The sequence below is a fragment of the Equus przewalskii genome, chromosome 12, assembly GCF_037783145.1.
Source record: "Equus przewalskii isolate Varuska chromosome 12, EquPr2, whole genome shotgun sequence".
Classification (NCBI taxonomy): domain Eukaryota; kingdom Metazoa; phylum Chordata; class Mammalia; order Perissodactyla; family Equidae; genus Equus; species Equus przewalskii.
In genome coordinates this window covers 24276585-24289398 of record NC_091842.1, presented here as the reverse complement: position 1 = coordinate 24289398, position 12814 = coordinate 24276585, and the positions used below count along the sequence as shown (strand labels likewise).

General features: G+C 42.1%; 1 protein-coding gene across 2 annotated transcripts in view; it reads right to left on the bottom strand.

Moving 5' to 3' along the window:
• COG7 (component of oligomeric golgi complex 7) overlaps nt 1-5202 on the bottom strand; it is an 81148-nt gene extending 75946 nt beyond the window's left edge. The window contains exons 1-2 of one of the 2 annotated variants that reach the window (XM_070568314.1): nt 4623-5202; nt 4-152 (exon numbers count right to left, since the gene is read on the bottom strand). In XM_070568314.1, coding sequence (XP_070424415.1) covers nt 4-152; nt 4623-4791 — 318 coding nt within the window. In that variant the 5' untranslated portion in view covers nt 4792-5202. The remainder of the gene's footprint in view (nt 1-3; nt 153-4622) is intronic. The other variant, XM_070568315.1, reaches the window with a different exon arrangement.
• Between the last annotated feature and the right edge of the window lie 7612 nt (nt 5203-12814).

The window sequence follows — 12814 nt, the reverse complement described above, 5'->3', positions numbered from 1 at the left end:
TACCTGCATCGACTGAGACGTGTCTTGTTCAAATTTTTTAATGTCCTCCTTGACAAGAATCATTTGTTCTTTCAGAAAAGACGCCTCCTGTTTAAGGGCTTCCACATCACGGAGCACCTTGGGCATGTTCTGAAGGGCCTGGTGACTTGTTTCTGTAGCAAGAACCCAAGAAGAGCAACATGGACCAAACGTGAAAATCAGACCAGTCACCAGGGAACAATATGAATAAATCAGACAGGAAGGAAATTCTCCCCAAAGCACTACAACCACACGGTTTTCCAAGCCTGTGAAAAATGGGAGGTTGGAGGGGAGAGGTGTGGGGAGGTGGCCTCTGCCAGGACCATGTCCTCCCCAGAGTGACGGTGAGGGTCCTGTGATTTAACAAGGAATGAACCATCAACCTGACCCAACATCAACCATTCTCGACCACTGAGTTAAACTGAACTCCTTTTTCGAGGAAGGAGAATGAAGGAATCTGACAGTGGGTGAAATGCCGGCTATGTGCCAGGTGCTTTACGTACATTATATCACTTCATGTCCATGGCAATCGCTAGCAGCCACCTCTTACAGATAAGAAAACTAAGGCTCAGAGAGGTTAAGTAACTTGCCCAAGATTTCACAGAACTGAAATCAAGTCTTACATGTGCCTGGACCCAAAGTCTGCTTTTCATGGTCTTTTTAAAATGTGGTCCACAGACCACCAGCACCAGGTGGAGTGCAGTTAAAATGCAGGTTCCTAGGCCACCTGCCAGAGATTCTTATTTAGCAAGTCTGGTGGAAGATCAAGCGAGATCAAGGAATCTGCATTTTTTTTTAACAGACTTCCCAAGTGTAGGATAAAATTTGAAAATCTCTGCAGACCAGGATGTGTTATCTGGAATTGGGAGAGTTAACAGCATAACCCTTTAAAGAGCAATTCACTGGGGAATCGACCAAAGAAGCCCAGAGTCTTCTGCGCCACCTGCGTGCTGAATGGAACCTTAACATCTTGAAGATGCGCTTCAGGAACCTGTTCGTCCAGCTCTACATAAAATAACACTGTTTCCAGCACTGACTCCAGGTAAGGTTCTCAGATTAAGAAAACAAAGGCACAACACACAAAGACTTCTTCAGCGCGCAGACTTCACTGCCTTTACACAGTGCTGCTATGGCCCCAGCCTGGTCTCTCGCCTGCTAACCCACAGGGTCACTCTCTTTTTTTTTTTTGTCAGGAAGATTGGACCTGAGCTAACATCTGTTGCCAATCTTCCTCTTTTTTTTTTTTCTCCCCAAATCCCCAGTACACAGTTGTATATCCCAGCTGTAAGTCCTTCTAGTTCTTCTATGTGGGATGCTGTCACAGCACGGCTTGATAAGTCCTGTGTAGGTCTGCGGCCAGGATCCAAATCGGTAAACCCCGGGTGGCTGAAGCGGAGCACGTGAACTTAACTGTGACACCACCAGGCTGGCCCCCCAGAGTCACTCTTCAGGCCTGGCTGGTTCCCTGTGTACCTCTTTTCCCTTCTCCACAGCCCCAAAAATTTAGTCCACTCCTGCATCCATTTTAAAACTATCACTTGCAGTGGTTGCCTCTGGGAGGGTAAGGGCCAGATTCCACTGCAAAGGGGCATGGAGGCACTTTCTTAAGTGATGGTAGAATTCTATACCTTGACGGAGGTCTGAGTTTATACTAGCTGTATACATTTGTCAAAACTCATCAAACTTATCAGATAAGATCTATGCACTTCACCTCATGCAGATTTTATCTAGTAAAAAAAGAGCTGTAAACAAGTATTGAACTCTATAATGTTCAGGGTTCTAACAAATGTTTAGGGGGGAAGCATACTGATGTCTGCAACTTATTTTGAAATACATCAAAAAATAAGATGGAGGGATGGACAAATGAATAGATTTGTGATAAAGCCAGAGATTGCTGACTGTAAAATCTAGGTGGTGGGTATATGGATGTTCACTACACATTTTCTCAACATTACTGTATGTTTGGCAGCTCCATCCACAGTTGCTCAGTTCAAGAATTTGCCATCAGTCTTGACTTTCTCCCCCTCTCATCCTTCATTCCAATTCATCAGCAAGTTCTCCCCTTTCCTCCTCCTAAAAGTATCCTTTTTTTTTTTTTTTTGATGAGGAAGATTGTCCTTGAGGTAACATCTGTGCCAATCTTCCTCTATTTTGTATATGGGATGCTGCCACAGCGTGGCTTGATGAGTGGTAGGGATCTGAACCCATGAACCCCAGGCCGCCGAGGCAGAACATGCGAACACATCCATGACACCACCAGACCGGCCCCTAAAGATATCTTAAGTCTACCCATTTATCACCAACTCCACTGCCATGACCCAGGTTGAAGCTGCTATCATCTCCCTTATGGACTACAGCAACAGCCTGCTGAATGGGGACATACTGAATTATATTGCTTCCCTACTTAAAAATCCTCTAGTGCCTGGGGCCGGCCCCATGGCCAAGTGGTTAAAGTTCTGTATTCTGCTTAGGTGGTAGGGGATCATGGGTTCAGATCCCGGGCGGAGACCTACTCCACTCATCAGCCATGCTGTGGAGGAATCCCACATACAAAACAGAGGAAGACTGGCACAGATGTTGGCTCAGGGCTAATCTTTCTTAAGAAAAGAAAAAAACGAGGAGGCAGATTGGCAAGGATGTTAGCTCAGATCAAATCCGCCTCACCAAAAAAAAAATCCTCCAGTGCCTTCCCATTACACTTGTTTTCAATCAAGTCCAAATTCTTTAATGTGACGTTAAAATCCCTGTATGATGTGGCCCCTGCTGACCTGTCTTACCTAAGACTGGGTCTTGTTCAACACTGTCTCTCCGGACGCTGGAGAACAGTTTGTGCCCAATAAATATTTGCTGAGTGACTGACTGAACAAATCAGTCCTCCAATTTGCGGCCCTCAACATCTCTTGCCTGAACCTCTGCAATAACTTCTTTTCACTGCAGACTTGGGCCCTTGTCTCCTCTTCCATAAAAATAAAGCTTTAAACCTCCAAAGGCTTCTCACTGCCTATGGAATGGAATCCAGACTCCTCAGGATGGCCAAAAAGGCCTTTCACAGTGTGATCCCAGTCTGCTTTTCTGCCTTGTCTCCAGCAGAAGTTTCCCCCCATGAAAGTGTGATCCTCCCATAGTAATAATACCAATGATTAATAGTTATTGATGCTACTGATGAAGGTCTGTTTGAGCTCACCTCCCTCTGGACTGACTAGGCCTTTTTATAACCACATGCCTCTGCGTGTGTTGTTCCCTCTCCCTTTAATACTATGTTAATACTTGAATATAATAAAGTATAACGGATGAGAACCTGGGCTCTGAAACCAATTGCGTGGGTTCAAATCCAGGCTCTCCCTTTCATTAGCAATGTGACGTTGGGAAGTCACTTCTCTCAGCCGCAGTTTCTACAGCTATAACGTGGGAATAATAACTGTACCTACCTCTACGGATGGTCAGGTTTAAATTAGATAATCATGCCAAACAGGAGGCACTATTAACATTTGGGCCAGGACATTTCTTCACTGTGCAGCTGTGCTGAGTATGGTAGGACACTAAGCATCACTGGGTCCTTCCACTAAATGTCCATCACTGTGACATTCCCCACCATAGCAACAACTTAAAAAACTCCCACCAACTTCCAAATATTCGGGAGGAGGAGAGGCAGCATTACCACCCTTGGCTGAGAACTACTTAGCTAATACATATAAAGCACTTAAAACAGGGCCTGACACGTACCAATAACCCCACCACCACCACCACCTTTCCTTAAACCCTGGACACCTCTATAAAACGAAGTTCTATTTACTGGACCAGAAGCTTCCAGTATGCAGTCTGTCTGACCCGTCTTTCCCACAGAGCCTAGGAGAGAGACTGGTGTGCAGAACGTACTGAATAAACATACAGTGAATAAAAATCAAGTCGAGGAGTTAATGAAATGGTTGCTGGCGTGCATTATTTTTTATAATTAACTGTCCTTAAAAGATGGTTAAAGGGGGCTGGCCCCGTGGCCGAGTGGTTAAGTTCACGCGCTCCGCTGCAGGCGGCCCAGTGTTTCGTTAGTTCGAATCCTGGGCGCGGACATGGCACTGCTCATCAGACCACGCTGAGGCAGCGTCCCACATGCCACAACTAGAAGAACCCACAACGAAGAATACACAACTATGTACCGGGGGGCTTTGGGGAGAAAAAGGAAAAAATAAAATCTTTAAAAAAAAAAAAAAAAATGGTTAAAGTCTCCGTTCAGACCAGCCCACCTTCCTCCCTGACATGAAAATCCACTTAAACAATGTTTCCCAGATTTGTGTCATTCTCATATACCTTCAATATGCTTCTGCCAAATGTAAGGATCAATCGACTATTATTTATTTGTTCTTAAAATTCACTCTCTTAGCTTAGGTTTATAAAAGGAAACTTGATGGCACCGCCCGAGGTGAAAAAGCGAGATCCCGAATCAGCGAGCGTTGCAGACCGCCGAGCAGCAGCCTAGCCCTGCTCCGCGCGTCCCCAGGACTGAGGAGACGCGGCCCGCGGCTCCCCTGACCCCCGGAAGCGTGACACTGAGCGCCCACTCCGTGCGCCCCCGGCCCCGTCGGGGCGCTCGGCCCCGCTCCGCTCACCCTCCACGGCGTGGTTCACCTCCTGGATGAACAGCTGCAGCTTCATCACCAGGGTGGCCGCGTGGCCGTCCGCCTTCCCGGCCGCCGCCTCCTTGGGGCCAGCCCTGAAGGCCGCGTTGATCCACTCCTTCACGTCGAAGTCTTCGGCCAAGAACTTGGAGAAGTCCATGGCCGCCCCGCCTCAGCCTCGGCGTCCAGGCCTTCAGGGCTGTCTCCGGGCGGCAACGAGGCTGCAGATTCCGGAGGCCCTGCAAGAGCACCGGGGCTGGCCTGGGAGGGCGCGCACCGCAGTCCACAGCACCAGCAGCTGGCCCCTCCGTCAACTCGCTGAAGCATACGGCTGGGAATGACCCTCGCTGCGCGCCGTACTTCTCCCGGAAGTAGGTGGCCGTTACCGAGGCGACCGCCGGCGTTCCGGGAGCCCCGGAGAGCACGCTTCTAGAGAAACGCCCCGGGCTGGGAGCGGCAGGCCGGCACTAGCGTCCCGCTTCTTATGCTAACCTTGGTGCTTGTTGAGCGCTTAAATATGTGCTTATTCCCAAGGCCTTACGCACATTAGCTCACTTAGTCCTCACAGTCCTTTGAGTACTATTGTTCTCCCCAGCGTAAAGATGAAGAACTGAGGTCAAGAACTGGTTCAAAGTCACATAGCGAGAAAGTGGCTCTGTGGGGATCTGAACGCAGGCAAGCCTGCCGCTGGAGCCTGACTCTTTCTGATACTTGCCCTGCTACAGGGGGCAGAGGAATCTACGTGATCTGGCCTCTGCCCCCTGCTCTTCCTGCTCCTGTCTCAAAGCTCTGGCCACACTGGCCTCCTGTCCCTTCCCGAAACGCGCCACGCTGGCAATCTCCAGTCTGCACTTACTGCTTCCTCTAGATTAAGACAGCGTGACACCTCAGAAAAGAGAGGCTACCTGGGAGGGCCTCCTTTGTCATAGGAGCCAAAATTTAGAAAAACGAAAACAGGGGCCGGCTTGTGGCCGAGTGGGTAAAGTTCCCTAGCTCTGCCTGCCAGCCTGGGTCCACAGGTTCAGATCCCGGACGCAGACCTACTCCACTCAGCAGCTGTGCTCTGGAGGCATCCCTCATACAAGTAGAAGGTTGGCATAGATGTTAGCTCAGGGCTGATCTTCCTCAAGCAAGAAAAGAGGAAGATGGGGAACGGATGTTAGCTCAGGGCTAGTGTTCCTCACCAAAACAAAAACAAAAAAATTCTTTGTGTAGAGTCATGAATAATGCGGTCATTCTTTCTTACCCTAGGCATACTCTGACTGAATGCATATGGTAATTCTTGAAGACAATATATATATAAGAACTTAAATACACAAATTAGGAAAGCTAGTATACTAGCCTTGGTAGGAGCAAACTGATTAGGTCCCGTGGCATGCTTCAAAGCCTTAAGTGTCCCTATGACATGCCCTGCCCCTCCCCGACTAGCTGACACTTTTTTTTTCTTTTAAAGATTGGCACCTGAGCTAACTGTTGCCAATCTTTTCTTCTTCTTCTTCTTCTTCTTCTTTTCCCCAAAGTCCTCCAGTACATAGTTGTATCTTCTAGTTGTGAGTGCTCTGGTTGTGCTTATGTGGGACGCCGCCTCAGCATGGCCTGACCAGCAGTGCCATGTCCACGCCCAGGATCCGAACCAGCGAAACCCTGGGCCACCAAAGTGGAGCACACGAACTTAACCACTCAGCCATGGGGCCGGCCCCAGCTAACACTTTTTAAAAACAGCTTTATTATTAATTGATAGGACATAAAATTCACCCCTTGTAAGTATACAAGTCAATGTTTTTTAGTAAATTTGGAGAGTTGTGCTATCTCCACAAGCACATTTCCATCAGCCAAAAAAGCTCCTTTCTGTCTATTTGCATTTGATCTCTGCTTCCACCCCCAGCCCTAGGAAACCACTAGTCTGCTTTCTGTTTCTATAAATTTACCTTTCCGGACATTTCAGATACATGGAATCATACACTATGTAGTCTTTTGCATCTGGCTTCTTTCCTTGAGCACAACGTTTTGGAGGCCCATCCATGTTGTACCATGTTATCAGTAGTTTGCTGCTTGAATAGCATTCCCTTGCGAGGATATGACACATTTTGTTTACGCATTCACCAGCTGATGCACATTTATGCTGTTTCTAGTTTAAGGCTATTCTTTGCTATGTCTTTGTGTGGAGCCATGTTTTCATTACTTTTGAATAGACTTCTACAAGTGGAACTGCTAAGTTGTAAGATAAATTTATGTTTAAATTTTTAAGAAACTACCAAACTCCTCTGGAGTGCCTATTACCATTTTACACTACCATCAATAACGTATGAGGGTTCCACTTTCTCTATAGCCTCACCAATATTTGACATGTAGTGATGTCATTGTTGCTTTCTCATTTTCTTAATAACCAATGAAATTGAACATATTTTCATGTGCGTACTAGCCATTCTTACATCTTCTTTGGTGAAATGTCTATTCAAATCTTTTTCCCATTTTCAAATGGGCTTTCCTGTCTTCATATTATTGAGCTGTCAAAATTCTTTACATATTCTACATATAATTTCTTTATTAGAGATATGGCTTGCAAATATTTTCTCCAAATCTGTAGCTAATATTTTCATTTTCTTAATGGTGTCTTTGAGGTGCAAAAGTTTTTAATTTCAATAAAGTCCATTATCACTTTTTCTCTTTTACGGATCATACTTTTGGTGTTGTATCTAAGAAATCTTTGCCTAACAAAAGATCACGAATTTTTCTTAAATTTTCTTCTAGATGTTTTAAAGTTTTAGCTCTTACATTTAGGTCTGTGATCCAGTTTGAGTTCATTTTTGGTGTATGGTGTGAGGTAAAGATCTATGTTTTTTTGTTTTTTGCATGCAGATATACAATTATCCCAGGACCATTTGTTGAAAAGACTTTCCTTTCTCCACTGAATTGCCTTTAGATCTTTGTCAAAAATCCAATGATATAAATGGAAGGGTTTCTGGCCTCTTAATTCTCTTCCATTACCCATGTGCCTCTTCTTGTACTAATCCCAAACCACTGTAGTTGGCAGTCAGTTTTGACATCTGGTAGCGTTAACTCCTCTCACTTTGTTCTTTTAAAAAATTGTTGTTACTCCAGACCCTTTGCATTTCCATATACATCTTAAGACCAGCTTAACAATTTCTACAAAAAGAAAACATTGCTGGGATGGGAATTATGTTGAATTTATAGATCAGTTTGAGAATTGGCATCTTGACAATACTGAGTCTTCCAATCTATGAACATGAAATGCCTCTCCATTTATTTAGATCTGGATTTTCAACCTTGGTGCTATTGACATTTGGGGCTGGAAAATTTTTTGCTGTGGGGGCTGTCCTATGTTATGCATCGTACGATGTTTAGCTGCATCCCTGGCCTCTACCCACTAGATGCCAATAACATCTCCTCCCCCAAGTTGTGACAACCAAAAATGTCTCCACACATTGCCAAGTGTCCCCTAGTGGGAACAATCACCCCTGGTTGAGAACTTCTAACTTAGATCTTCTCTAATTTCTCTCAGCAGTATCTTGGAGTTGTATATGTACATTGTAAATGCCTTGTGCTTCTTTTGTTAAATTCATTCCAAAGTATTGTATTCACTTTAATGCTATTGTGAATGGAATTGTCTTGATTTTCATAGTTTGTTATAGAAATACAATTGATTTTTGTATATTTATCTTGTGAACATTTAAATTTATTAGTTCTGATATTTATGTGTGCGTTATGTATTCCTTGGGATTTGTACACATACAGGATCATGACATTTGTGAAACAGACCCTTTTCCTTTTTCCTCTCCAATTTGGATGCCTTTCTTTCTCCCCTCTACCAGCTGCACTACTTAGAATCTTCAGTAAATGTTGAATAGAGGTGGCAAAAGCAGACATCCTTGCCTTCTGCCAGATCATAAGCATCTGTCTTTAGCATTTAGTCTTTAAGTTCAATGCTAGCTGTAGATTTTTCATAAATGCCCTTTTTCAGTTGAGGAAGTTCCCTTCTATTCCTAGTTTGAGTTTGTTAAAATGTTGGGTTTTATAAATGTTCTTTTCTGTGCCTATTGAGATAATCATGTGGTTTTTATCCTTTATTCTATTCATATATATGATATAGTAATGGATCTTTGGATGGTAAGCCAATCTTGCGTTCCTGGGATAAATTCTACTTAGTCATGGTGTATAATGATTTTATACTGGATTTGCTTTACTAATATTTTGTTGAGGATTTTTGGTCTATTCAAACGGGAAATTGGTTTGTAATATTCTTTATTGGTGATCTTTCTCTAATTTTAAGGGTAATAATACTGGTCTCATAGAATGAGTTGGGAAGTGATCCTTCCTTTATTTTCTGAATTTGTGAAGGATTGGTAATGCCTCTTCTTTAAATGTTAGACAGAATTCGAAGTGAAGCCATCTGGGCCATGAAATTTCTTTGTGGGAACATTTTAAGTTACTAAATCAACTTCTTTACTTGTTATAGATCTATGCGGATTTTCTACATCTTCTTAAACCAGTTGGTGATTTAGGCCTTTCTAGAAATGTGTCCATTTCATCTGGGTTGTGAAATTTGTTGGCACAAAATTGTTCACAATATTCCCTTATCATCTTTAATTTCTGTAGAATCAGTAGTGATATTCCATCTTTCTTTCCTGACTTTGGTAATTTGTCTTTTTGTTGTTGTTGGTCAGTCTAGCTAAAGTTTGTTAATTTTGATTTTTTTTCAAAGAACCAACTTTTGACTTGATTTCTTTTCTATTTTTTGTTTGTTTGTTTGTTTTCTATCACTGATTCCTCCACTGATCAGTTTCTTCTGCTTGCTTGGAATTTACTTTGCTTTTCTGTATTTAGCATATTAAAGTGGAACCTTTGGTTATTCATTTAAAACCATTCTTCTTTTATACTGCAGGCATTGAAAACTATAAATTCCCCCTAAGCACTGCTTTACCTGAATCCCATAAATTCTGATGTTTTAATTCAAAATGTTTTCCAATTTCGCTTGTGATTTCTTCTATAACACAGGGGTTATTTAGAAATGTGTTAGAGTATTTCCAAGATTTCCTGTTGTTGATTTCTAACTTAATTCCATGTAGTTGGAAAATGTATTTGGTATGATTTAAATCCTGTTAAATTTATCGAGACTTCTTTTATGGGCTAGCATTGGTCTACCCTGGAGAATGTCCCAGATGCACTTGGGAATAATATGTACCTGCAGTCACTGGGTGGAGAGTTCTGTGTATGTTAGGTTGGTTGACAGTGTTTAAGTCTTCCATATCTTTCATTTCCGTGTAGTTGTTCTACCAATTATTTCAAGTGAGGTACTGAAATCTCCAAGTATCATTGTGGAACTGTCCACTTTTCTGTTCAACTGTGTTAATTGTTGCTTCAGGTATTTGGGGCTCTGAAGGTAGGTGCATACATAATTGTTATGTCTTAATATATTTCCCCTTTTATCATGAAAGCTTCCTCTTAACCTATTAAAGTCTATTTTGGCTAATGTTAATATATAGCCACTCCAGCTTTCCTATGGTTACTGTTTGCATGGCCTATCATTTTCATTCTCTTTTTAACTGAAGAAGATTCACCCTAGTGAGCTAACATCTGTGCCAATCTTCCTCTATTATTTAGTATGTGGGATGCCAGAACAGCACAGCTGCTAACAGAGCAGTGTCGGTCCACACCCAGGAACTGAACCCAGGCCACCAAAGCAGAGCGCGTTAAACTCAACCACTACGCCACCAGGGCTGGCTCCCTTTTTTCATTCTTTTATTGCCCAATCTATTTGTGTCTTTGGCTTTAAGGGGGTCTTTTGTGGACAGCATATGTCTGGACGTTGTTGCTTTTAATCCAGCCTGACAATGTCTGCCTTTTGATTGGGGTATTTAGATCACTCAAATTTAATTATTCATACAGTTAGATGTGCATTTTGCTATGTTTTCTATGTGCCTTTTAGTCCATTCTTCCTTTATGCCTTCTTGAGTTAAATATTTTTAAATGTATGATTTTTGATTCCTTTGTTGATTTCTTGTTTACCCTATAGTTTTTGAGTTCTTAGTTGCTAACCTAGAGATTACAATATGCATAACGTAATTCCAGTAAAATATGAAATTTTTGCTCCAATATAGCTCCATTCTCACTTTTGTGCTTTTATCATATATATAATAAACCCCAAAATACAATGTTATAATTATTGCTTTACACAATCTTACATATTTGAATCTTTTATATTAACCTACATATTTATCATTTCTGATACTCTTCCATTTCTTCTTGTGGATTTGAGTACCACTTGGTATCAACTCCTTGCTTCAGTACATAGCTCTATTCCCTCCCCTGTTATTGTTGTATATATTATTTTTTTGCTATAAACATAAGATTTTGTTTTATGCTATTCTTTTAAATTAAAAAGAAAATTCTATTTATATTATGATTGCCTTCACCAGTACTTTTTATTTCTTCATGTAGACATCATTCAGCTCCTTTCAGCCTGAAGAACTTCCTTTAATATTTCTCATAAGACAGATTAGCTAGCATCGAATTATGTCTTTAGTTGGGAATGTCTTTATTTTGCCTTCATTTTTGAAGGACACTTCTGCTGGATATAGAATTCTTCTCATTTTCAGATCATTGAATATTCCTCCCACTGCCTTCTGGCCTCCAATGTTTCTAATAAGAAATCAGCCATTAATCTTATTATGAGCCTCCTGTACATAATGAGTCACTTTTCTCTGGCAGCTTTCAAGATTTTAAGTTTGGCCTTGGCTTTTAAGTTTGGCTATAACACGTCCAGGTGTGAGTTTCTTTGTATTTATCCTACTTGAAGTTTGTTGAGCTTTATGGATGTGTAGGTTAATGTTTTTGAGCAAATCTGGGAAGTTTTCAGACATTATTTCTTCAGATAATTTCCCTGCCCTTCCTCTCACACGTCCCTCTGGGACTAGCACTGTGTGTATGTTGGTGTACGTATTGCCAGCACACACCTGATGGTGTCTCACAGGTCTCTGCAGCTCTGTTTTTCTTCTTCTTTATCACCATTCTTCAAATTGGATAATTTCCATTGATGCATCTTCAAGTTCGCTGACTTTTCCTTCTGCCAACCCAAATCTGCCACTGGGTGGGCTCTACAGAACTTATTTCAATTTATTGTACTTTTTAACTCCAGTATTTCCTTTTTTTTCCTATACTGTCTTGCTATTGAGAATCACTATTTGTTGCCTACTTTCCTATAATTCTTTAAACATGGTTTACTTTAGTTCTTTGAACATATAATAGCTACTTTGAAGGCTGTGCACTAAATCCATCATCTGGAAATAATCACTTTATATTTACTGCCTTTTCCCCTCAGTATGGATCATTCGTTCCTGTTTCTTTGCATGTCTCATAATTTTTTGTTGAAACCTAGATATTTTAGTTAATACACTGTAGCACCTCTAGATTCTGAACCTCCTGAAGGTTGTTCCTGTTTTTGCAGCTTGCCTGGGCTACATTTATAGAATCTCCCTCCTTTATGGTGTGTAGCTAATGTCTCCGATTTTTATTCATTTTTATTTTAAAACCTGACTTCCTGTGTCTGCATAGCTTAGTGGCAGTTAATGATCAAACTAAACTTGTGCTAGAAATTTTGAGCCAGTAAATCTTGTCAATGGATGTGTGTGTGGGTAAGGGAGCACATTCAAAATTCTGGCCAAGTCTGTCCCAGTTTTTCCTTTCCACTGTGCCCTTTTGTATCTCCTCAGCGTGTGAATGCAGCCTCAGCATCAGCTAGGATTGTGTGGTTAGCCTCTCTCTGGTCCCCAGTGTACAATGTATACAGCCTCACCCAGGAATGTTTTCTCTAACAATGACCACAACATCAAACTAGTAGAACTGTTGGCCCTTCTCCACTTGCCGACCGCTGCAAATGTCACTTCCACTAACATCATGACAAAGAAGTTGCCACCTACAGAGTTGGGGCAAGGGAGAGGCTGGGAGCAGCCCAGGGAAGAACGACAGAGACTGCAAATGTTCTTACCCAAACATCAGTGGCTTTTCAGGCATAAACACTTCTCAGATTGTCATCTGCCTTTGTTTGACTTCCAGGGCACTGAAATGGTTATTTTTGTCAAATTTGTTGATATTTATAGCTGCTTTTTGGAGAGAGGATTTGCCAATCTCTTTATTGGGCCATAGCCAAAAGTTCTGCCCCGAGC